This window comes from Hoplias malabaricus, chromosome 1, assembly GCF_029633855.1.
Source record: "Hoplias malabaricus isolate fHopMal1 chromosome 1, fHopMal1.hap1, whole genome shotgun sequence".
Taxonomy (NCBI): Eukaryota; Metazoa; Chordata; class Actinopteri; order Characiformes; family Erythrinidae; genus Hoplias; species Hoplias malabaricus.
In genome coordinates, this window is record NC_089800.1 from 75,872,855 (window position 1) to 75,899,844 (window position 26,990).

Consider the following 26,990-nt stretch of genomic DNA (forward strand, 5'->3'; position numbering starts at 1 on the left):
GCAGTTAGAATGAAGCTAGCTTACTGGTGTTTCTTGTATGTTATGTTATTTCAGTTTCATAAATCTACTGCAAATCTAGAGAAGCAGATACTAAACAGGTCTTTACTGATCTGCTATATTTGAAAAAGATTATTTTTCTGAAAATGATTTTGGTCATTCCCTTAATAAAAGATAAAAACTATAACAACCTCCATTTTGTTCTTAGATGAGTGGTTCCATTAGGGTTGGGAAGTATAACTGTAATACTGTATGCGTCAGTATTTATGGATGGTATCTCAAAAAGATATTATGATGTGTATGGTGTGTCACATGTATACTGTAGGAGCTCACTGACTGGTGATGTCACACAATGAAAATGGGTGGGTGGAAAAAACACAAACTCAGCAGCCCACCGCAGCTGTGAGTTTAGCGCTGAGTTAAATAAAAGAGGAAGGAGGCTGAAAGCACACAAATTACTCAGAAGAACCTTCACTTGACTTTATGCACACAGGTATGAGGCTCTATCATCTATATATTTGTGATATGAGCTGGAGTTTGCTGGAAAATCATCTGCTGTGGCATGCTAAACTACAATTGCCTGTTAGCTTGCCAGCTATGCCTATTAATGTAGAGCCTGTGTTGTTTCGCCTATATTCAAAGTTTCTGAAAACCCCCTGAAAACCCTTCACTTGACTTTGTGCTCACAGACAAGGCTCTCAAAGCCCAAAAGTGCACACCCCAGCCCAACGTAATACCGTATATCTTTTTAATAGAGACAGGAAGATATTAAAATGTGCAGAACAGGGCTACTTCAGGACCAGAGCTGGGAACCTGTGCCTTAAATAGACAAAATAACAAGTCAAATACAGGTAAATCAGCACAGCAAATAACCTCATTATGCCTTTAGCGAACTGAACAAGTGTTTTTCATCTTCAAAACCTTTCAGTTTTTAGTTATAACGATAGCAGTGCTTCACCTGTTCACAAAGTACATGGTCTGGTTCCACATCAGAGGGACTCTGGCTTCTCCTAGACTCCAAATCCTTCTCCCCATGAGCTTCTTGCCCATCTCCATCCTTTAAAAAATAATATAAATAAAAATCCGACAGAACAGCAATATGAACATTATGCAACATGCTACTGAATGTAGTGTCCTATCTAATCTGAAGTGAACCTCATTGACTGTTTCATCCTTTTATAAACAGCTGCAATAGATTTAAAAGCCTCAAAGCTTTTTTGGGCATTTTACCAGGACAACTGACCTTTAGAAAGTGCTTTTGTGAGGGGATGAAATCAAACATAATAGAAAACCTTTGTTGAATTTGATTACGGAAGGCAAAGAGCTGTTCTCTGAATACTGCCCCCACCTTTGCCCCACCCCCACCTTCCAAATTTGACAGTGAAATTCTCCTTTGAAGTCAAACTTCAATCACACAGTCCAATTGATATGTGGCTCAAAGTGCATATGCATTAGCAGAATTAACTATTCCAGTGAGGCTCTGAACATAGCGCTCAGAATAGTTTCCCTGAATAAAGTATCATATACTAAACTGTGAAAATGTGATGATTTAAACAGTGGCTCAATTCCACAAAATGATTTGGATATGGCTTTTCCAGAACCCTCCACGAGTTGCATTCACTTTGACTGGTTTCAGAGCAAGGCACTAATGTAAACAGATAGGAAAGATGGATAAATTTATCTCATATGCAGCTCTCTGCGCTGGAGAGGGTCTCACAACACTCTTTGCATCGGTGGTGTGAAGGATCCCACAGTGTTGCATAATGAGGGGAAAAATACCATTATCTTCTTTTAGCCACATTAGCATTTTTGTCACAGGATCTAATGGGAAACCGTTAGCATTTTAGGCTCCAGTGCATGTATCTGCTTGTGATTAATATTTCTTTGATTTGGCTTAAAGTCTAATGAAGTAGTTCTCGAGTGATCAATGAATGATGTTTCCATGCCGCAGCAAAGCAGAATTTGAATGAAAAATATCTCTTCACACCCTCTGTAGGGCATAGTTGTTGATCATAAAATAATGCTTTCAGCACTGATGTAGTGCATTGTATGTCATAAAGAATTTTTTTTGTCAGCTTTAATGCTCACATTTCCCTTTGGAATTAGTGTATAATTACTGTCTGAGTGCAGTATTTTTAGGTTTATTATCTGTGATGTACACTACATAGGGAGTATGGTGCTCCTCTCTACTGACTGACACAGACTAGCAGAGCTCTGTTTAAAAGCATATGGGTCAAAAATGGGTCAGAGTTCCATACTTATATTTCTTTAATTTAACATCTAAATGAGGACTAAAAGGTTGAAATAATAAACAAAAACCCTTTAAACATTAATTCACTCTCTGTAACCTCTCATCCAGTCCAGGGTCGTGGATGGGCCTGGAGCCTACTTGGAATCACTGGGCGCAGGGCACAATTTAAACATAAAAGTTTTAATTCATTTAGGTGAGGTTTAAGTAATGAGTAAGAACTCAATATGGCAGCTACTATACATAGTAAACTGGCCTGTAACCCAGGTTTCAGACATAACCCAGTTCTGTCTAAATCAGAAAACATGGTTTTGTCCTGATTTGTGCTGCTGAGTACAGACATTTTAGTATAATTCTGCCCTCTCGTACAAGTCTCTTCAATTACAGTGATGACCATGTTTAGGTTAGAGTGGAAACGTGAGTTTAATCAGAGCAAAACAACAAAATAAGTATGTGCTGATTAAATATGGCACAAATGAGAATAAGGAGAACCAAGCAAAAACGGCTAAAAAACATAGCTTCTGGCTCTTCCTTCCTCATTGCTGTGCACTCAGGATCTGGTGAAATGTGGCTCATTATCATTTAAAGCAACATCACTTGCACCCAGGCATATATGTACTAGATAATGCCTGCAATTTCTGTTGTTTCTATTTCTAAGCATTTACTTAAAAAATACAATTTCCACTCCCCTGAAAGGGTGCACCAGTAAAAATTAGTTTTTAATTAAACTGCTACACCATTTAAAAGGAACACTAGGTAAGATTAAGTATTTTTGCTCTTATGCTCCCCCTACTTTTACAGAGTGTAATTAACTTTTACAGCACTGTCCTGAAATCAAGGATGTGATTTCCCACCCAGCAAAAGTTACATAGTGCCATTTCTGTAGTGCTGAACAATGACACAGGCCCTATTGTCACTATTACAGGTCACAATGATTTAATGATTTTGAAGCTGTAATTTTACAGTAAAAATACTACCTAATATTCCTTCAAGGTGGAAAAAATAAATAAAGCCAGAAATACATGCAAGATGTAAACCAAAAGCATTCCAGTAGCAGGCATCAGATGTAGCATGCAACAGACTGGAGTTGGACAGACAAAGAGACATGTCTGCATAACAGAGGGAAATGTGATGCAGGAAACAAGGAAAAAAAAGCAAATGGTGAAAAGCAGTGAGCCTCACCGTTGGGACCCCAGTGAAAAGCAAAGCCCTGGCTCTATAGTGCCAGCAGGAGATGGCGGCTAACAGTGAGCTGGCAAAGTCAGCTACCTGCTCATCTTTCAACAGAACCTCTTCCTCCTCGCCACTTCCACCGTGCTCTTCCTCCACCTCCCTCTCCTTCTCATCCAATTCCTCTCTATGGAATGGCATCTCTAGCTGGTGGGATTCCAGATTGGCTGGGTTCAACTGTTCCAAGGAGCTTGTGCTGACATGAAGCCAGTCGGATCTGCTCTTCTCCAGTTTAGGCCTCTCTTCCTCTGTCTCTTCAAGGCTGGAGCTCAGGGTGGAGATGCTTGCAGCAGCCTGCAGGGGGCACAATCTGCTGTCCCCCAGTAAAGTGTCAGCACTGTCAGCATGCTGGAAAATCAAGTGTAAACGTTACAGATTTAATTGTGTTCAGGTGACTTTTTTTCATATGTTTTCATGAAATCTATGAGGTTCTCTTTAGTTAAGAAAATAATTACAGATTTTGCTTTGCTATTTTAACCCTGGAGTATCTACTGTTGCTAACAAACACTTGAGGTCAACAGACACAATCTTTTGTATCTACAAGTTTCTGGCCATTTAATTGTCATATATGCCTGAGATATGAGTATGAAGTTTTGTTATATGCTACAGGTCACAATAAGTCATGTATTCTAAACCACGCTGTGTGTGACCCTACTACAGACCTAGAAACTGGGTGAATTGAATTTGAGTTTTAGTAATGTATTGGGTCACTGTGTTTAATTGTTTGTTAGCACAGGTAGTTTCATAGCTGCTGCACTAAACGTTGTAACAAAAAAGCTGTGGTTTAGCGAAAAATGAACAATGTCTTCCCTCAGATGTAAATTTTGATTCTTTAGTTTTGCACTGAAGCTACAAGTCTAATGTAGCTAACAAGATGGAAGCTTTCACATCAGGTTAGCATCTTGCTAATGGTTTAAAATCCATCAACACAGCTGTGTCTGTTCCACTTGTACCAGCGCAACACACAATAACATAATACAACTGAAATGCTGAGAATGATCCACCACCCAAAATGTATGTTCTCTCTGGTGGACCCGTCGGGGTCCTGACCAGTGAAGAACAGGGCAAAAGGGGATAAATAACGCATGCAGAGCAACATATGGACTACAGTCTGTAATTGTAAAAGTACAAAGTGCTCCTGTTTGGTCAGTGGAGCTGAGAGAACAGACTGGGTGTAGAAACAAGCATGGATTATTAATCAATTAATAAATAAAATTTTACACATACATTACACATACACAAAACTGTGAATACTGAAATAGTGTTCAATATAATGGCCTCAGACACAACAGTCAGCCTCCAGACACAGTTTGCTTCTTAGCCAAATCGACCATGTAGCATCAGTGCAAAATTAAAGAAACTCTGGACATTAATTGTACACATCTGGCTAAAGTTATAGCTTTAAATTCACGTGAGCAAATCCTTTTCACACACCCCCAGCTACACATTCAGCTTCTCTCTACAAACTCAAATTCTTAGATCACAGGTTTAACTCAGGGCTTTCCAAAGCCTGAGCCAAGAAAAAAAAATGCTGACTCAGTCCTTTGAAGCTTATCAGTTCAGAGCATATTGGGCACATTTACCCCTCAGACTTGGATTTGGGAACCGTCATAGAATAATTGATTTGGGTTAATACATACCTTGAGAGTGCCTACAGGATGATGGTGAAGAGCAAGGCATGATAAGAGGAAAGGGGAAAGAAAAAAAGTCATGTTAAAAGGATCATAATCTTTGTTAAAAAATGTTGACAGTGGTTATCTATAGGTATATGTCCATTTAAAGACATTGACAATGATTCTAGGGAACTGCTGTTTTCTCATTTGTTTATGTTCAGAAGCTCTGCCTCTTTTAAGGTGGAAGGATATGTTTGAGGAGAAAATTGACAGTTGTTTGTATGGGACTGATATTTTATTCACTATTTAATTACCACAGAAACATGTATGTAACACGAGTAGTCACACTTTCTGTCTCTTAACTTTCATGCAGTTAGTAGTCTCCCAAATTTAGTGCCAGTTCCACCGTAAGTAATTTGAAACAGCAAAAATAAGTCAATATTATCCACCTATGGAGCAGGAATAGAGCAATTCTCTTTTTTTTCCCCCCTCATACTTTCAGTGTTTGGAGGTTTCTCTCAGCTGTTTCTCTGCCATGAGCAGAGAACGAGAGAGAGAAAGCCAAGTATTCTGGGCCGAGAACCTTTGTTTAAATGTTTACTTATACTTGAACTTCGTTAACACATTAGACCAGTTTCCAGAATGCAAACAGAGGGCAGAGCTAGCAAAATGCTAAGGAAATATCCTCTGAATTATATAAAATGTTTCTTGAACATTGCCTTTGTGTTGTTTTAGCTACACAGGACCATTTGTTTACTGTCTTCGAATCACCAAACTAGACCACCGTAGTGTCAAGCAAAGTGGACCACCACAGCTAGGCAGAGATAATTAAATCAGATTTGAATAAGAAAACCCCACTTCAGCCGGTCAAGGCTACTTAAGATTGATTTATTTTCCTCCTGACTTATAACTGAGTGGAGGACCTAGACTAGCTGGTACAGTGTTGATGACTTGCGTGTTGGGTTTGTTACAATATCTATTAAAAGACATGAGTGATGATAGAGAGAGAAAGAGAGAGAGAGAGATAGACAGATATAGAGAGTGAGTGAAGTAAGAGAGAAAAAGCCTAACAGAAACTACTTGGCTTTCCCTGTAATTATTTTCTGTAAATTAGAATCATAAAGTGGGGGGGGGGGGGGTGCATCAGAGGCCAAAAACAAGTTGGTGTGCTGAAAGGAATTGACGCATGACAAAGCCGCTCGCTGATGGCTGAGGGGCTCCATGATTAACATCATTATGTGTGTGTGTGGAGAATGGGGGCGGCACTCTTTGATCTCCTGCAGGAGGGACCACTTGGATATTGTAAAGCTTTGAAGCCAGTGGGCAGCAAAGGGAAGACAGTAAGATTGGAAACTGACTCCTGCATGACCACAGGCAAGTATGATGGCCCTGCTATGTTTCTGAACCAGTGATGAAGATGTAGGACTTTGCAGATATAAAACAGACCTTCAAAAGCCAAACTTTTGCCTTTCAGAAGGACACACATATCACAGTATCACTTTTTGTAAAGCTCTGATCTTTGAATCGATGTTACAAAGTTGCACAAGATAAACAACCTGGGCCATTAATTATGAATGAATGAATGTTTCAATATAACATTCTGTATGAGTTGTTTACAGGATTGTGTTTCATTAAATGACTTTTCACTCAAAAGAGAGAAAATAGGACAAACTACCTTCTGTACTTCTCACACTCTGCTTCATCGGCTCTATGAAAAGACCAAAATAACAGAAACACGAGCAATTAATCAGATGTTTCAGTTGTCATTTTAGAAATCTGAAAAAATTCCATGCAATTAAGACAAAAGGTTTTCAATTTTCCCCAAAATGCACTGCTTATTTTTCTTGGTCATAATAAACAAAACACAGACATTGACTGTCTTTCCACAACAAGCAAAACTAAGGAAACCGAAATCATGTAGATCATACAGTACTGTCCAAAATCAGAGACCACCCTTAATTTGTTTAAAGTAAATCAAGTATTCTTCTCTCAGAAGGATTTTTGGAGACAATTTGATAAAAGGTCATCTATTTGCGTAAGGAAGGAGGAATTAAAAGGCAAGTGGAAAAAAAAGTTCAGAAAATATTCAAAATATACAGAGAAAATGGCTCTTTTAACTGTGCTTTTAATTATATACAACAGGCAATTATTGTTTCATAAGAAAAAAATTATTCCACTGTGACAATTAGTGTGTCACTGCACATGGTAAATATATAATTCCAACAATTTAAATTAGTCATATCCTCATCCCAGTGAAAAACATTAATAATTATAGCAATGGAAAAATACAAACAATTATGATGTACAAGTACTGATCAAAAATAACTATAATAGCAATAATTATTTTTACATGAAATTTGATATTGCAGCAGTCTAGCTGCACCTATTCTTCAGTCTAACCAACCCTCTTTTTGTCCCACCACACAAATAAATAGCAAACTACATTTATAACACATGATACTGCCAAGAAAATAAAGTGAGCGCACATTCAATACTTCAATTTTTATATTATTAATATATTTAATGTAAGAGGCTTCTATGTAATTTTTTGTTCAGTGCTGTTTCTTTTTTTTCTGACTTTTGCACAGAACCAAATGAAAAGATCCACCTGATCGTCTTCGCCCTTTACGTCCTCCTGCAGGAAAGTTATCACTCGGTGAGGATACAGGCTTCTTCAGTCTTTCAGGACTGTAGCGGTATTTCACAGGACCTACAGAGGCATTAAGTGAGAGAGAAATAAAATATAATACATGCTAATAAATAAAAGCAATGATTCTGAAATCAAATAAAGTAATCTGCATGGATCTATGCTACAAACAAACAAAACTCACCAGAAGAGTTCATGTCCAGAATGGCCTCTTTGGCCTACAATAATTTAATTCAAGATTTATCTTAGAGACTGTACATAAATATTAATTCATTCCAAATTCAGGATTTTCAATATCCAGTTTATAACTATTTCCATACTTTCTGTGGTATGACGGCTTGATGATTCTCCAGGATCAGCCGCTTTATGTGATGAGCCCACAGCTTTTTCTCCTCTACTGTTTTGGCCTGAGGGTCAACCCCCCCACCACCACCAAAAAAAGAAAAAGAAAAATCAGGAAATAAATGACAACTAGGAATAAGTAAGCTGTTGGTGATATGGGGAAAGGTCTGTGGGGAATTCGTGTTGAGGAAGTTTCACACACCTGCACTGTGTGGGGTTGTTTGGGATGCTTGTAGTGGGTCACACTGAAGCGACGTGAGTCCTTGGCACTTTCGATCAGCATAAGAGTGGAACACTGTAATGGGTACAAATAAAATACGGGGGCTGTCGGAATACTTTATATATTCCATGGACTAAAGCACTGGCTATTGAACTTTTAACTGGTTGATTTCCTCATCAAATCAAGAGCCCTAAAAGTTACTCAAAGTTACATAGTGCAGTATCTGCAGTGCTAAGCTCAGAGGAGCAACTACAGAGGCTCTATTCTCCTTATTACAGATCAACAGGCAAGTATGTGACAAAGTAAAAAACAACTTCTCTACTGATGCCACATGTTGAAAAGTTTATAGCTGCTTCACAGGTGCCTTTTATAATGCCCTCCTCCCATTGTTCTCACATTGTTTGTGACCCTGACCAAACAAATGGTTAAACACAGCACTATCCCCATGTATGGACAGCAAAATACCGTTATATGTGTCTTGTAGACATAATGCTCTCCTCTTTTCTTGGTGATGAGGAGCATTTTTTCAAAGAGGAATAGAGTTCTCTCATTCTTTGCGTGGTGGACATGGAAGGTTCCCTCAAGGACCAGCTCGCCGTAGGTGGTGAGATCAGGCCCTTTCCAGTTGATCAAGAGAGACTGGATCTCCTGTAGAAAAGACATGACTTATTGCAGGGGTGGGCGATATAATCGAAATGTCATATCGCAGTGCTGGTAATACAAAATATGTATTGTGATATTTGGACAAATATGCAGTGCAGTAGCAGAACCACATTTAAAAATGGTCCCTACCAAAGGCTCAGAGGTAAATATATTTATTCATTCATTCATTATCTGTAACTGCTTCATCTGAGCCTAACTGGAATCGTAGGGCACAAGACAGGAACATAACTAGATGTTGACATTTTCTTTTCCTGCTGCATCTGCAGATAAATTGAGCTACAGTGGCTCCTTTGAGTCCAGACCTTATCATTAAGAAAAGAGGAAAAAAACCATAATGGGTTCTTTTAGACCTATTATATTTAAATAATATTATGCTTTAAATGCTAATGTCTCAGCCCTGACCTTCGGCCATTAAGAGTCTGAATCATCAGGACAACAAAGATTTAAATGCCACTTCTTACACTGAAAACTAGGACTGATGGGAGAACAAGAGATTTTTGTCTTTACAAACCTCTGGGCACCATTTTCCTGGCCATGCACAACAATTCCATGTACGTGTGGCCAGAATAATTGACGCAAATACTGACCTAATGAAATGTTGTTTTTTTCATACCTGCTCTTATTACAATGGTTATGCTTCCCTGGGGCTCGCAGTTAAAATAATTACGTTCAGCATTGATTGCCTGCCAGCAATCCTAATCTAATTTAAAGATGACAAAAGCAATTCTTAGTTTTGCTTAATCTATGCTTTTAAGATTGTGTAATAAGAACAAGAGATACAGTGCTTAAACCTTAAAATAATAGCAATGTTCCTGAAGTAGTTGATCAATGAGCAACACACACACACAATATATAGTCCAGCAGTGACAGTGAGATGTATAAAACCTCCACTCGTACCAGCACAACACACACTAAGAGCACCATCATGTCAGTGTCACTGCAGCACTGAGACTGATCCACCACTATGTCATACCTGCTCTGTCGGGGTCCTGGAAATTGAAGAACAGGGATAAATGGGGGCAAACAAAGTATGCAGAGCAACAAATGGACTACAGTCTGTAACTGCAGGCTTGAATTATGTCACTTTGTGTAACGCATTTAAAATATGACAGTTTAACTTAATGTATGAACAAAAATTTTCAAAATATTCAATTTATTTTATACATGCACCAGGTGATGGTCAGTGGAGCTGATAAAATGGACAGTCTTTAAAAAAAAAAAAAAAAAAAAAAAGACGGTCATATTAATGTTTCAACTGATTGGTGCATATACATGCCCATTATAAAAAAGTGAAGCATCTTAGTGCACTCGCCCTGTGAAGGACTGGCGCCCCCTCCAGGGTGTACTCCTGCCTTGTGCCCAATGATTCCGGGTAGGCCCCGGAACCGCCTTGACCCTGAACTGGATAAGCGCTTACAGAATATGAATGAATTAATTAATGAATCTTAGTGCACTATTATACATTGTGCGGTCACTTAGACCATAATGATAATAAATTGAGCTGAAACAAAGGCAATGTGACAGAAGCCCTGTGGTCACCTGCAGTCGCACTGCATGCTCATGCTTCCTCTTCATGTCGTTGATGTACCAGGCCACCCCTGTCATGGTGTCTATGGCCTCTTCCACAACATCATAGCCATCCTCTTCAGGGTCAAAGTGTTTAGCAATCTCCTGTAGTCAAAAAAGAGCACACATTTAGATCTGCCTTGTAAGGACATTTGTAATAAGTGAAATGTGTCCACAAACACGAGCACAGACAACCACAAACGTAAAAGAAAAAAAAAAATTATATATATATATATATATATATAATAAATACATAAATAAATTAATCCTCCCATTAGGTAGAGCTATTTAAAAAAATGCAGCCGATACAGAGTGATACACACAGAACCTTCTGGGATATTACATGCACATAGTTTATTTCTGTGCCCCTTGTTGCACATATTTTCAAGTCCCCCACACCGACACACATATAGGATGTTTGCATTTAAAAGCCACTGGAATTTATTTTAAACAGATAATTCTTACAAAACTACAACTTTATTAAACTAAACAAACTGATGGGCGAATTATTACAAGTGCTCATTTGCCTTGTTGCACCCACCCCCACACAATAACTCTGCCCCTCCAACCTGGGAACCACTGGTTAAAAAAGAAAGAAATTAACCACAGGATAAAAAAAAAATCATATTTGGCATGGCATCAAACAACACCTCCCACCGCTACCTTCAGCATAAGGTCAGAGATTTTACAGACTGTAGTATAGTGAAGTGGCACATGCCTGCAGCAGAAGGTGGTATTTCAGGATCCTCTGCACAGGTTTCAGAAGGTAAGCCCCCAGAGGAAGGGAGCGCTCCAGAGATGCCTGCCGATCACGGAAGAACTTGGCCAGGGTCTTGTTCCTCATGCACTCTGTGAGTGTAGCCACTGAGCTGAGTGATGGAGAGAGATAGAGAGATTGAGACAGAGATTTACACTTTTACAAAGATTTACAGGGGTTAAACAGAACTATACAAATCTAAAGCAGATGCCAACAGCACTGAAGCATTAGCACTGAACTCTGGAGCAGCTGAAAAAGCCCAAGCACCTTGCTCAGTGCCAAACATGAACTGGAGGAAACTGCATTCTCTTAAGGGATTGAGCACCATTGTGTAATTTAATAACTCACATCTGGCTGAATGAAATCTAATCCTCTCAGCAATGTGGCAACATTTAAAGTAAAGACTTTGCAGAAGAGTAGAAACTGTAGCAAATGAGACAAAATACCCTTGATTTCAAAGAAAATGTTGGAACACTATGTAAGATTTGGGTTTGCTGCTCCTAGTCTGCCCAGTTGAGTAATTAAAATTTACAGCACTGTACTAAAATTAATGGGGAAGGGGAAGTAGGGTGGATCCCTACCCTCCTTCAAAAGTTACACAGTGCAGTTTCTGCAGTGCTGAGCCCAGAGTAGCAACAGCAGAGAGTCTGTTCTCCTTATAACGGCTGTAATTTTAAGGTAAAAATATTACACAGCGTTCCTCTAAAGCAAAAGCATAAGTTTATTGTGAAAAAAATTGGGAAAACAATTGAAACTAGTACACTATTGGACCACCTCTAGCCTGGATGATTTACAGATTTGCATGGAGGCACATATGTTCCATATGACATCCTATGCCACATAGGCCCACAGATGGTGCAGCTGGGCCTGTAGATTCTGCACACACACAGGTTGTCTTGACCTTGCGCTACGTCTCACAGCGTCGCTAGTCTCGCTCGCTAACTCTGGGTAGATGCTCTAATTCAAGGTACGAGGCTGACGAAATAAACCGTGGCACTGCCACATTTTGTTATAAAAGTGGGCTGTTATTGCATTAGCCTGTTTTAGGTTTCATTCAAACAAGGATTTTATGTTGACAAGCCTAAATAAGGGTGGAGTGGAGGGCTGCCTTTATCTATAGCCTACATTTATCAAAAAAATAACAGAAGAAAAACAAAAAACCAAATATCTACCCAACGAACGAATATCAGAATAGCCAAAAATTCAGGGACAGCCCTAATAAAAGCACTACAACAATGTCACAGTGAATGTGTTCCCCACCTCTGCTGCCTCCATGGGTCAGAACTGTTGGCACAAGGGGGATTTACACAGTACTAGGCAGGTGGTTTTACTATTATGGCTGATCAGTGGTTTTTGGTCATAGATATAAAAGCCTGACATTTTGAAGAAGACGTATGAGACAGATCCAGGCACCAGAAGGCTGCTAGCGACAGGATGCTGTCACTCTGCTGGTGATACAGTTTTGGTGGCAGGGGGAAATTAATTGAGAACTGGAAGGAATTAGGGTGTCATTTGCTTCAGTGATCGCTCCCACTGGGGAGTAAATCACTTAAGACGAGGAACTTTATTTCGTCTACTTACTTTGGGTAGTTCGTGCAGTACTGAGTATAGATGCTGAAATACTCGCTCTGTAGATGGAGAAGAAGAAAAGAACAGGTTTCAAAGATCAAAACTTTGGGATAAAATTATATGGCACTGTGGGTGTAAGAATATAAGATATTTTATAAGATGCTTTTCAAACCTTATCCACGAAGCAACAGGCTATGGCCACAGGGTCGTTGTCACACAATTCTAAAGACTGCAAGAGTTCACTGCAGAGAGAGAGAGAGAGAGAGAGAGAGAGAGAGAGAGAGAGAGAGAGAGAGAGAGAGAGAGTGAGAGAGAGATTGACTATGATATAAGAGTCTTTTTAAAAAGGTATACAACTTAAAGAACCATCTGTGGAGTGTGCCATATTGTTTTGTACACTGTTTGCACTTAAACAGCAGGAGGATATCAGCCTTTGGGTACTTGAATAGGTCACCATTGTTGGATAGTTGTCCCTATGCCTCATTTGAAAATGGCAGCTGGCCTATTTATATAGTGTTACAAGTTCCTCAAAAATAAACCAACGAAAATAGTTCATGGCATTTAATACAATCTTGAAATATGTTTCAAACATTGTTAAAAACAAAGCAGGGAAATCGCTCCTTGATCACTTCACAGAACTTTAAGGCTAGTGGCTATTAGCCTTAATTTAGTAACCTTTTAGCTCCAGTGCAAAACTAAACCCAAAAACTGCTCCTGGCATGCAAAACGGCAACACCATTTCTTTAAAGAAAGTGTTCCGGTACGTCTATATAATACGGTTTCCTAAAATGTATTGACTTTGCAAAATGTAAATAGAATCAGAATGGAAAAATGTGCAAATGATTTAAATCCCATATTTAATTGATAACTGTACAAACACATGTTGAAAAGAGAAATGTTATAATTAATGTTTTCATTATTTGCCCATTTTTTGCCAACAACACAGGGATAGGGTATGATTTACCATTGCATTCCAGCATCTCTTTTACAACACTGCAAGCATTTGGGAAATAAGGAGACCAGTCGCTGTAGTTTTGAAAATGAAATGATTTCCTGTTCAGCTGCCTCTAAATTCCTTTTATTCATTTATTTTTTGCCTCATAACTTCCCAAATGTTTTTGGTAGGTGATAGGTCTAGACTAACTGAGCACCTGAAAATTTTACTATGAATATGGATTCACATTGCTATGTTAAAATAAGCAAGGCCTTTCCAATAAAAAGATCTGGATGGCAGCATATTTCTCTCCACATCCTGTTTAAATCATTCTGGATTAATGGTGCCTTCTTAGATGTGCAAGTCACAAATACACCAATTTTTTTTTAAATGATAATTTCCTATTTTAAAATCTATGCAACTGTTACATTACAAACACATGCATTTTTACACCTAATATTTTCAATAAGCACAGGGTTTTAATCAATTTTTCACATGTATCTTATTTATTTATTTATTTTTACACTTTGCACAGCGACCCTACTTTTTTTTAGACATGAGACTGTCAGTTCTTTATGCATTTAACTGCCTTTAAAAACAGTTGTTCCCACAGGTTAGGCCTTCAGTCACAAACAGAGAATGCTGGAAAGTCTGAGTGGATCAATAGCACGTCACACAAACAATCAATAGATGTCAGCAAATTGAAATTCACAACCTCAAAACGACAAAACACAAAACCAACACATACCTACATTTGTATCTTGATGTCCAAAACTATTTACACCCAAATGTGACAGCATGTTGAAAAAGAAGGATTAAGAATTAGTTTCTAACTCCAAGTATAGGTTATTATACTATAACGTTGTCAGACAGTGACCTTTTGGTGACAAAATGATGGCATATGGAATGGAGGTTATGTACAATACAAAATCTGAAATCAATAAATGGCAGACATTCAGGCAATGCTTTCTTCTAATGTCTGTGAACCTCCGTCTCTTAAGCCCTAGTCAGATGGGATTAGTTTCACGTTGTGAGCTAGGGTAATGTAATTTTACCAATGGATGTCAGTAATGTTTACGATGAATTTGCACTGGATAAGAAATCTTGGTGAAAATGACAGAGGTGGGAGTGACTACTCGTTTTATGCATTGCCGTCACTGTGGATCAGACACAGCAGTGCGACTGGAGCTTTTAGACTGTCACAACAGAACACTCAAACAGCCAAATTATCCAACCCTCAATGACAGTATCTCCTATTTATTCAAAATAGATAATGGGTGAAAAGATGGCAAAAACTTTACTAATCTTCCACACAATTATCACTGATATTATAAACCATTTAATGGTAACTTATTGATTAAGACACATGTTCATAACATGTGTTTGGGCTGCTATTGTGAACAAATCTACCTACAGCTACTAGAAATTTCCATTGAGTGATCCTTTAGATAATTTTGTGGATTTAAATGTGGTGTGTCTTTCAGTAGCTGAGCTTAACCTCATATTGAACCTTATATTTAATCAATAAATGCCTCCTCCATTCTTGACAAAGCCCACGAAAAACTATTTTTACCCCTGGATATGATGGAAAATCCCCCCACATGCAAATTCAGAAGGGATTAATATAACCTGGGTCCTTGTCCACAGGTAAAACTAATCCTGTCCAAACAGGACTTTAGTAACAGACAATTATGAGGGCAGTAGAGAGGTCCTGGTCCAGGTGGTCTATCTCTTGATTCAAGTCATGTAGTTGTATCTTGAGGACTGGCTGACACTGAATATAAATATTTGTTTGTGTCTATAGACAATACTGCCTCACTGGAGTCTTGAGTGGCATAAATATTCACCTTATTGTTAAAAGGTCACAAGTTCAGTCCCCAAGATACCTCAACCATTCAGGGGTCCAAGAGAGAAAAACTTCTCACACTCTCATCCTTGCTCTCTCACTATTATCATACTAGCTTTAAAAAAAATGGAATACAGACTTACTATTCATGATTTTGGATGGTGGAGAGAACTAAAAACGTTGAAAATCATGAAGAAAAATGAGGCTTTTGCTGTATTTCTGCTCCATATATGGATAATATTGACTTATTTTTGCTGTTAGAGATTACTTAAGGTGACTCCAATATCAGGAAACTGCTAACCTCATGAAAGTAAACGCAGGTCAAAAGTGTTACTAAACTGAACAGTTTGAGATACAATAATTGGGGTAGGGGGGGGGCGGGTTCTCTGTAGTTGCTATGAGAACAGAAGTTCCACAGTATACATTGCCTTAAACTTTGTATAGCATTAAACAGCACACGGTGGACATATATGTGTTGCAAACCAGTTGCATCTGAAATTCCAGACCACCACTGAACCTCAGTCAAGTAACAGCAAGTAATCCCTCCCTTCTCCAGAGGGATTCTTCTGTGGGAGCGCAGATCAAATCCCAGAGGTAAGCTATCTGTGCGTCATTAAAACCAAACAATAATCAAACATCACACAAAGCTCCCCATTTCTGCTCCTTCAGCCCAGTTCAGTTGAGCTTTTATATGTATTGACACATTTGTCTCAAGGGAAAAGATGTGAGCAGGTTAGTAACCCACATCACGTCCATTTTAAGGTGGTAATAATGACTGCCATGTTATATTAATGTGTGGATTTATTGCCATGAAACTGCACTTTCCTGTGTGCTGCTGACTGGAGTTCCCTGGAGCTTTAATTAATTGACATCTGTCAGTCAGAGTGAGGATGTCTCGGGAATGGGAGGACGGGGGGGTATTTTTAGCATGCCATGTGTGTTCTCATGCTTAGTCTCAGAGTGCAGTTTGTATTCTCAGGTTCATGCTCAATAAATCTCCCCTCACGCTGCCCTGTCTAGACAAACCCTGGTGGGAGGGAACCCTAATGATGCTACTTCACTAACATGCCATCATCAGGGAGTGTTATAAAGTCCCTTGAGTGAATATTCAACTCAAGCATTTTCAAATGTAAGATATTGTAACAACTAACTAAACATTAATAAATTCATCTTCTATAACTTCTTCATCATGTTCTGGGTCATTCAAAATATGAGGTCATGAACTTGGGTCTTATTTAAAAGCTAAAAAAAGGGTAGGTATCAATCTACACAAACATGTGACAAGTGTATATAGTCCTTACTCTCCTTTTTACAGCCAAGTTTGATCTAATTTCTTTATTCTGACAAAGCTGCATTATCATAAGTTACATTTTAAATAATGTTATGACAAGGTGCTGTTCAAAAGAACACATGATATTTTCACCTTACAATAACAGCTTCAAAATCATTGTGATGCTTCACTGTCCTGTAACAGGGAGAACAGAGCCTGTCTTTGCTAGTCTAGGCTCAGCACTGCAGAAACCGCACTATGTCAATTTTTGAGGAGGGGAGGAAACCACACCCCTTTCCTCCCACTCACCCACATTGATTTCAGTATTGTGCTATAACATGAGTTACACTAGGGGGAGCCCCAGGAGAAAGGGGGTAGAAAAAAAAACCCTTACCTGGTGTTCCTTTAAACTAACAGTAACTAATTGTATTAGTAGTAACTTCCTTCAGCATGAAAATAACCAATAAATATTAAGCAGAATTATCAAGCACAATGTTACAAATACTGTCCTCATATAATTAAAAATTCAGCATAATAATATTAGGCATATAAGTCATTTCTTATTGTTGTAAAACATAATACTGTATAGGGTTGTACCATACTGTAACATTCATGATATAACAGCTATGTAATTTTTAAATGATAAAAAGAAATCCGTATCATTAGAATAATGAATCTCTAACTCGTTTACAAAATGACAGCATGCAGTCACGCATAATATGGCATACTTTCATCTTACGTATTTTGTAAGATATGCAAGAAGCCTGTAACAACAAAACCAACAGCCAATGTGAGCTCTAACCCCAACGGACACCACACTGACTCAGCACAGCACCTATTCTGTATTCGCTGTTATTTACTGTGAAGCTTTAAGGGTATTTTTCATATCATTTTTGGTAGATGTATTACATTATTTTACACAATATCAGAATCTTGCTAAGTTACTGTGGTTTACAGTTTTTTGTTTGTTTGTTTCTTCTGAATCTTTGAAACGTAGATTTATAGTAAAATAAAACGTTAACATCTATTTCGCTGCTATGGTATGTTTTTGAAATAAAAAAAAAATATATTTCTCAGTGTTTTGCCATATCTTCTACCTCCACCACTGTATTGTATCAAATCAAATCTAGAGATTCGTGAATTGTAACAAGACAAGTGGAGATCAAAAATGACAAAGAAAACAAAAACAATGCCCATTGTTTGTCCCCTGCTGATTGGCTTCCTGTTGGCACATGGGCGAACGTATCCATGAAGAGCAACTGTTTAAACACGGCAGGCTGTAAAAGGCCACTTTTGCTGCATGTGTCAGAATACAGCCTGACACCTCGAGTCAACAGCCTGCTGACCAAAACAAATCAACAGCCACGCTCTAGTTTGCATATCCCCCTTCCATCATTACAAACACAAACACTCAAACACTGTGGAGCAGGTGTGCCACTAAAGTCCTGCTGTTTGTGTTGTAAACAGTTCAAGCCTGTCATGAAAACACTATACTCTCTAGTCCTTTCAAACATAACCCAGAATGTTTCCTGACATTACCCAGGGGTGCTGTATTTGTGAGTGCAAACGTGTGTAACATTTGTACCTGATATTACCCGGATTTTATCCTGCCAGCCCTTAGTACAAATCCAGGTAATATCCCAGTGAGCCCATGTGTGAACAGAGCTGGTAATGTTGTGCCTCCTCCATGCGCTACATAGGCTCTGCCGCATGCCTAAACCACGCAGATCATTTCCAGCTGTGAGGACACATGTAATACCAACCCCCATTGCCCGTATTTTGAGGAATTTGACTTGTCAATATACTGACTAGCACAGAGTACGAATATAAAAAAAAATAAAAAATTCAGGTCAAATCAACCTATTTGTCCAGGACTTTTATTATGCTGCAAATTAATATAAAATAAAAAGCAGCACTTATCAAAATAAAAGCATTTCCTCTCTTAAGAACAGAACTCACACTGCTGCTCTGGGGGGATTTCTCTCTTATACTTATTATTTCTCCCTATAAACTCCATGATGCTAAATGTCTTATGTCTTAATACTAATGTTGATTATTTATTATAAAAACACAATAAACCAAAGTTATTCATTTACACTGTGAATAGCAAGAAAATATAGAGTATAACTATTCAAACAAAAGAGTTTTGTGAAAAATGTTGTTTAAAGGGAACGTCTACAACTGTGGGGAAAGGCAGTTCATAACTAAGTGTCTTTTAAGGTGGAAAGGTAAACTTAAGGGAAAATAGTTGTGTGTACATGGCTGACGCTTAACTTGCCTGTACGTTTTTATTTACTGTTTGATTTACCACAGAAACTTGTCTGTAACCCGATTTGTTTACTTTTGCAGTTCTTTCGGTAATGCAGGTAGCGGTCTCCAGAATTTGGACACATTTCCACTTTAAGTGATCCAAAACATCACAAATAAGTCAATGAAGCAGAATAAAGTAACATCTTCCGAATTCTATAAAAAGTGTTTTTTGATTACAATCGTGAACTTCGTCTTTAATTCTCACCCACGTTCCTCTGTAATTCACTCACGCCCCACAGACTGAATGCTTCTGTCCTAAGGGGACATCTTGTTAGACATTTTCTCTGCTGGTACTGTACCCTGAAATTTAATCTTTATTCTCGTTCAGCTTGGCTGAAACTAACTACTTCTAGCAAGCTTGTGATTGGTTGTTTTGCTTGAGAGTCACATCACAATTTCCTGTAATAGTAAGCACTTCTTGACCATGTTATAATGTTGAAAGGCAACCAGTCTGACAGCATGGGACTAGCTGAAAGAAAGTGTGCTGAACAAGGCGGATTCTTACCTGTTGAATTCATAGATGACTTCAATGTTTCCAAACAAGGAGCAAACCTGTTCAGGCTTAATGGGCAAATCTCTGGCATCAATGATGTAAGCCAGATAGTCCTGTAAAACAACAGCAGAAGAGGCTAGCATAAATTGTGTGCTTTATAAAGAATACCCCACAATGTTTCCACAATCAGGAGAGACTGCAATGCCTGGTGCATGTCAACAGGGGGCTGTAACGTTCTGCAAGGGATCTTTTTTTCCCCCATAGACCTATTACACACAGTCACAAGGACAGGTTCTGCCACTTCTGGACAAATTACATGTTGTGATAATTTTCTAAGAGGCAGAAACTATTGCTGGATTAAACACACTGCAAACAAAAATAAACATAAAATATAGCCTGTGCAGATGTTATAGCAAAACTACATTCTTATATGTAATTTTTTTCCCATAGAACGTTAAAGAGCAACAGGTAGGGTCCAGCTCTAGAGTCCTGGGGTCCTGATTTCAATCCTCGCATTGGTTCACTGTGAGTGAGGAGTTAAATGTGTTGTCCCTGTATCTGTGTGCATTTAATTCAGGGTGCTCCAGTTTCGTCCATCAGTACAAAAAGATGTGTTGGTAGGTGGATTGGCTATGTGTGTGTGAGTGAGTGAGTGAGTGAGTGAGAGAGAGTCACTGGGTGAGCATGTGAAACTGTCCACAGGTTTGAGTGCGTGTATAAATTGGTGAGTGTATGAAATTGTCCACAGGTGTAAGAGTGACTGGGTGAGTTTGTGATGCCCTGCGATGGACTGGTGCCCCGTCCTGGGTGTGTTCCTGCCCTGTGCACAAAGGTTCTGAGCAGGCTCTGGACCCACCATGAACCTGATCAATGGTTATAGAATATGAATTAATGAATTTAAATCCTAGGAAATAAACAGAAACTGCACAGGGAATAATGTGTACATTTATTTTAACTGAGAAAGTTATCAAACCATGCAATTTGGCCAACTACCAAATTTGTTTTCCCAGTGGCATCTGCAAATTTTAGTCTGTTGTTTACACTGTAAATGAAGGACAGCTTCTAGAGCAACATGATCCTAACAGATCCTATAAAATCTAATTTTAACATCCATCCTTTGTCCTAAAGGCTGTTATTCTCAATTCTAAAGTCATTTCACCTCAGGATGTATTATGACAAGCTATGCCTTTACAAATATTTACACAGAGTAATATCTGAAGAGCTTATGTCTAATGAACGCTGCCCTATGATGAAGGACTACTTTCTTTGTGTGTTTGTATATTTAATTTTTTTCTTCTAAGCTCCAGTAAAGACAGTTTATTCAAGCATGTATATAGTAGTGCAGTCTGATTTTTCTCACACCCACTCACTTACTCGCTCCCTTTCTCACTTACACATACTACAACTCTTTCTCTACTTCTTTCTGGTGTAGGCAAATCAGAGTCCAGAGACCACTGCACAAATAAAGCAACAAAACACCAGGCTGGACCACTGCCACATATCACATCCCAGTAAATGAAATTTGATCATTTTTCAGAATGTTAACACTGTTGCTCTTTATTAGTTCCTCAGACATTCGGTGAGCAAAGAGTGTTTTTAATTTTTTTTTAAACACGGTATCCAGTCATTATCCACTTTATACTTTATTTAGACACTCCTGACATGTTTAAAAATATATGCAGAGCAATAGATGGACTACAGTGTGACTAGAGCTACAAAGAGCTCCTGTGTGCTCGGTGGGAGGTCATTTTAATGTTTTGGAAGAGCAGTGTATATTAAGGCTATAAATATACCATATTATGATTAGATTGTTGCTATTTTTTCACTCTTACTTTAAAAAAATAAGACCTTGATGTGAAGTGGGGGCTAGGATGCTAATATTAGATTTTGTCAGTGTTACATAATGATACTCTTCGTGTGAACACGACTGTGTGTAACTCCATTATCTGATGTTATTTGCATATGATTCCAAATACACAGACATCAGTGAGATGAGTGAGATATGTGAGAGGTGGGAGAGGAGTAAAGGAAATTCAGAATTAAGTGGGAGAGAGAGAGAGAGAGAGAGAGAGAGAGAGGCAGACTGTGTGAGTTACAGAGAAAGAAAACAGACACAGAGAGATGATTGTGTGCAAAGCTGTTTTATCTACTGTTATTTGCATATGTTTCCAAACACACAGTGACATGTTGAGTAGGAGAGAGACAGAGAGAGACTAACTGAATGATGTCATAGGCGAGTGAACCTAAGTTGCCCAAATCTGGAAAGTGAAGAGTGCCATATTTGGACAACGTGCAGACCGTTTCCTCTGCCAGCGAAGCACAGACTAAGATCAGACAGACACAGATATAATTCCATTTTTGTCTCATCTTGTCTAATGAGAACTTAACAACTTCACCAACACAAACTGTGTAACAACAGATGAGCTCCTGTCTCTAGCTTTACATCTGCAAGGTGGATTATACACACTACAAGTTAGGTGTGTATAATAGAATGGACAGAGAGTGGACCCAGTGTTTAAAAAAACAATAATTATAAAAAAAAATAAACCCTCAAGCAGTGCTGTGTCTGATCCATTTGTACCAGGACAACACACACACAAGACCAACATGTCATTGTCACTGCAGCGCTGCGTATGCTGAGAATGATCCACCACTAAATCATACCTGCTCTGTGGGAGTCCTAAGCGTTGAAGAACAGGATGAAAGGGGGCTAACAAAATATGCAGAGCAACAGGTGGACTACACTGAGTAATTGTACAATTACAATGTGCTCATTTATGGTCAGTGAATTTGATAAAATTGACAAACCAAAAAGTTAAATTAATCATCAAAAAAATAATTTACAGATTAATTGATAAACAGTATAATCAAGAAAAGCTGATGTATCTCATTTTTTCTTACTGGGTGGTCTTGTTTCACAGTTTAGGGGCTGGTAGGCATTCCAGATCCAAACATTAAAATTATGTGCACATACACAGAAAAACTGATTTTATTTTCCTCTAAAAATAACATTTGCTTTTCAGTGACATTTCAGCAACAATTTATTATTATTATTATTCAAATGAAATGACTGGAGCATCAGACATTTTGTTTTTTCATTCGCTTCTTAACTGTGGTTTTGTGGCTTCTTAACTGTGGCGTAACTGCGGTAGCACATGACTTTTAGTGGCATATTGTTTTATTTCAGTCTGGCGTGGAAGGATTTGTTTTTGTCTACTGGTGGATTCCGATTGGCAGCAATGAGGTCAGAGTTTCAGCCAAACCCTGCTGCTCCTGAGGTCCAGCCACTGAGCTGGGGAAGTGCACCTGGGCTGCGGGTGCTCAACACCTGACAAGTGCATGAATCATTCTAGATTTAGAAGAATGGAGAAGGATTTAAACCCAGCTCTTCATTATATGTCTCAGGACCAAACCAAACAGACAGCTAAGTGAACTACAGCAGCCACAGTCTGTGGAAGTGTGCGCACATTCCTACATAGGGTGCAACACCTGGAGAAACCTAAAAAACCCCAAAGAATTCACTGATTCAGCAGCAAAAAGGTCCAGCCAGCGCAGCCATCAATCATGGCTAATGCTACAGTAGAGAATGAAAAGGCTGTCATGAGGAAAGAAAAAAAAATAAAAAGGACTGTTACTATGTGGTTCCTTCTAAAACCTCACAGCCTCCTGTTGTTGTGGGAAGTACTACAATTGTTATGTGGTGAACATAAACAACACATCTGTGGGTTACTCCCACATGTAGCTGGATGTGGTTAGGGAAGGCCTTTCTTTATTATTTATTTTTTTGGCTGACAGAAGAATGACAGAACAGAGCACAGATAAAAACCTCCCTGATCTTTTGAATGCTATTGCGAATATGTAAGACACTGCAAAAGACAACAACACGTCGTCACTGGACACATCTTTTAAACACAGTAACACTCCTACATACTGTGTAAAAATGTAATGATTAATAGACCAATACAAATACTCAACAATTACTTGGAATTAGGGTTGGGCGGTCCAACAGTAATACCATATACTGTGTTATTTAAAATGCGGACGGTATCTCAATATTTACAATTTACAATGTGTGTGGTGTGTCAAATTTCAGTTCTGTGTCTTTAAACACAAGGCCAGAGTTCATTCATGTGCATTTAAGAGACCCACAAAGGGGGGGCGCTGTGGGAGCTCACTGACTGCTGATATCAACGGGTTTCTATCGTCAACATGTGTGTGGGTGTGAACTGCACAGATACAGTGCACAGTGTTGATAGGCCCCAGTGCAGTATCCTCCCTCAACATCCACAGCTGGCATGCCCTTAAGCAAGCCACCTAACCCCCATACTGAGTGTTTGTTCACTGCCCCTAGAGCTTTGACCGATGATCTGAACACATCATAAGGAAGCCCTATCCCAGAACAGCTGCCCTGAAATGTGCATCTGAGCAGAGGTTTTTAAAAAAATAAATAAATAAATAAAGCAGAAAGAGCCCAGATCCATTAGATGACTCCTCACAATCGTGTGAAAGTCTTAATTACATTTCACACTAAATCTGCAACCTAGCTTCTGCTGTGAGACACAATACGTGTTTTGCAATCCATCACAGATGTTTAAGCAGCTGCAGGAACCATATGAAACAACATACAGAGCACAGACATCAAGACTCACATGACAAAAATGTTAATAGTGCAGACTAAAGGGAACATATTTGGGAAAAGCTGCCTTTTAATGTAAAATAAAATAAAACTCATTAAAAGCTCAATAATAAATAGCACATTTATAATAATAATAATAATAGCAAATTATTAAATAAGTGAGAAAATTTTGTTATGCCTTTTTTGTAATAAGAGGACTCATTAGAAGCTTAATTCTCCCTCTTTTTCAATCACAGTGCAAGGACTATGTTAACATGAGGGCAAAAGCAGGGTTACTCTGTGCAAATACACATTTGGATGGAGCAGAGAAATAAGAGCTTTTGTGCCTTGGTCCTTGCTGCTGGGTCTGTGAGCTGTGTGTGGCTCATTCTCATTTCAAGGAACCTGCACTGAAACTGTCCGTTCTGAACAGGCACTGCAGTGCAGTTTGACCAAAGTATGTCATAAACATTCCTTTATGACCCCAGGAGACTAACAGCCTTGGATGAAAGAAGCATCATCGCGTCCAAACTTGCCATCTTCCAGTAACAGCACAGGGAAATTCCAGGTGTTTGCTTGCAACTACGCAGCCTGCAGTTGTACGATTTAAAATGATGTATATTATACCTCTTTTCCACAGTTCTTAATGAAACGCCTGTGACATGCTTTGGTCAAAATACTTTTCTGACCCTTCGATTTGACTCTCTTCTTTTTCATTAAAAGTTCCTTTTAATATATTGCCCTGTAAAACAAACTAAAAGGTGTTCTAGTGTGGCCTCTAACAGGCAGGCAGGGAGAGAGAGAGAGAGAGAGAGAGAGAGAGAGAGAGAGAGAGAGAGAGAGAGAAGGTGTCATCTACATTAAGGACAAGTTGATAGCTGAAAACACAGGAATTGTATTCAGTGCAGCATCTGTGAATCCCTTTACTCACCTCTACAATACTGCACAAGTCCCTGACATACATCCTCTCCGTCTCGATAATCTCCATGACCACACGGTCCACGTAGGTGAGCTGGGGGTTGGGGGCCATGGCTACAGTGGCCACAGGTGAAGAAGGCTCCGGGGTCTGTGGTTTTTCTCTGGCTCCAGAGCTGGAGGCGTTGTTGTTGTTGAACTGGCCCTCAGAGAGGTCTTGTCTTACCCTCATGCTCCCAGGCGTCAGCAGAGTTGAAGAATCCTCTCGCTCTCCGGGAGGGCTGAGCTCCAGGTCAATATCAGGTCCTGTGGGTGGTGAGGGCTGAGACAGGGCTATAGTGGGGCCCCTGAAAGGACTACTCTGGCCTTCTCCCGAGGAGCCGGACGAGAGAGTGGACACAGCACTCACTGGGCGCTCATCTTCCGAGTGCTCGACGCCCAGCAGCGAGCAGTACTCCGACAATGTGGGGTCATGACTGCTTAAAGAGGAGTCTGCAGACAAGCGAGGAGATTCTGTGGAAAGAAGAGAGGAAAGGAGAAATGCATTGAAGTTTGTCTGCTTTGTGGGTTGTTTCTCTAAAGCTTTTAAAGTGTTTTGCTTGGGTTTGATGTTCTGAAGTCTGCCCAACTCTTAAATGATCGCTTAATTTCTGCCCACTACAGAGGACGTTCTTTAGGCGAGTTGTTCTTCAAAAGTCTTTGAAACGTCACTTAATTTAGTCCAGTGTCTTTACAACACAACATAATTCTGCAAGTTGTGAGGTGTCCCCTTGCTTTAGTGCAGAGATCTTCAAGTCCAAACCTAGGATCCAGGATCCAGGTTCCAGGCCGGGATTTTAAAATGGCCGGCTGGTATTACACCATAGCTGTGTCCCGATTGCACACTTAGTACTAATACTAAGCAGTGTTTGAGTCTGTAATATGTAATACAGTCCCAAGTGTCAAAGGTGAGTATACAAAGTCCACAGTGCATACTCAGAACCAGTCGATTTTTGAGTGTGCTAATGATGGACATTATTGTCTCACAATCCAGTGGGAAATGGAAAGGGAGGAGGTTCTCACATCTGAAAAAATGTTGGCTCTGTTTCAAAATGTTCCCTACATAGTGCACTTCACAGTGAAGTGTGTATCCGACATACAATGTGCTATTTTATAACCTACACTGTGCACTACGAAGTGTGGAGGGAGATAGAGTTTCAGACTTTGAAATAAAATGGTGGACAGTGTTTCATCTGCAGCTTGGTATGGAGTTAATTGTCATAGCAACAGTTCGTCAGGTCCTATTAGTAAGCAACAAAGTAGTATGTTAATATTTTGTGTACTAGCCTACGGAACTCACACTTAAGATTAGTACATAATATATACCCTATACTATTACTGTAGTAATATAGACTGTATAGACAGTCTGTATCAGACCTATACACTGCAGTACACAATTGGGACGCAGCATATAGCTGCATCTGCTATTGCACCTGACTAGCCAGGTATAGTGTGTTACAAACAAGCTATCCATTGCAAAATCCCGGGCTGGAACCTTGCTCAAAATCCAGATTTGAAGACTTCTGCATTAGTGCAAGGCAATTCTGTTCCCCTAGTTTGAGTTGCCCCTCACCACGGATACCCCTCTTACAAATGTTAGAGTTTCAGAGATTCTAGGAGTCCAGGGGTCTGGATCTGTGGTAGTGAAAGCAGACCAGTGGTTCCCCCTCGACACGGAACTGTGAACTTACGTACAATCTTTGTTATAAATGGAAA

General features: G+C 39.2%; 1 protein-coding gene across 1 annotated transcript in view; it reads right to left on the reverse strand.

The window, feature by feature from the left end:
• LOC136698920 (pleckstrin homology domain-containing family G member 3) overlaps positions 1 to 26,990 on the reverse strand; it is a 69,699-nt gene that overhangs the window by 7,615 nt on the left and 35,094 nt on the right. Inside the window, exons 3-17 of the mRNA XM_066673465.1 lie at positions 25,252 to 25,748; positions 19,718 to 19,818; positions 13,025 to 13,094; positions 12,865 to 12,911; positions 11,245 to 11,395; positions 10,500 to 10,631; positions 8,763 to 8,945; positions 8,280 to 8,372; positions 8,056 to 8,142; positions 7,920 to 7,953; positions 7,697 to 7,798; positions 6,764 to 6,796; positions 5,116 to 5,126; positions 3,428 to 3,823; positions 956 to 1,054 (exon numbers count right to left, since the gene is read on the reverse strand). Of these exons, the coding sequence (XP_066529562.1) occupies positions 956 to 1,054; positions 3,428 to 3,823; positions 5,116 to 5,126; positions 6,764 to 6,796; positions 7,697 to 7,798; positions 7,920 to 7,953; positions 8,056 to 8,142; positions 8,280 to 8,372; positions 8,763 to 8,945; positions 10,500 to 10,631; positions 11,245 to 11,395; positions 12,865 to 12,911; positions 13,025 to 13,094; positions 19,718 to 19,818; positions 25,252 to 25,748 (2,036 nt within the window). The remainder of the gene's footprint in view (positions 1 to 955; positions 1,055 to 3,427; positions 3,824 to 5,115; positions 5,127 to 6,763; positions 6,797 to 7,696; positions 7,799 to 7,919; positions 7,954 to 8,055; positions 8,143 to 8,279; positions 8,373 to 8,762; positions 8,946 to 10,499; positions 10,632 to 11,244; positions 11,396 to 12,864; positions 12,912 to 13,024; positions 13,095 to 19,717; positions 19,819 to 25,251; positions 25,749 to 26,990) is intronic.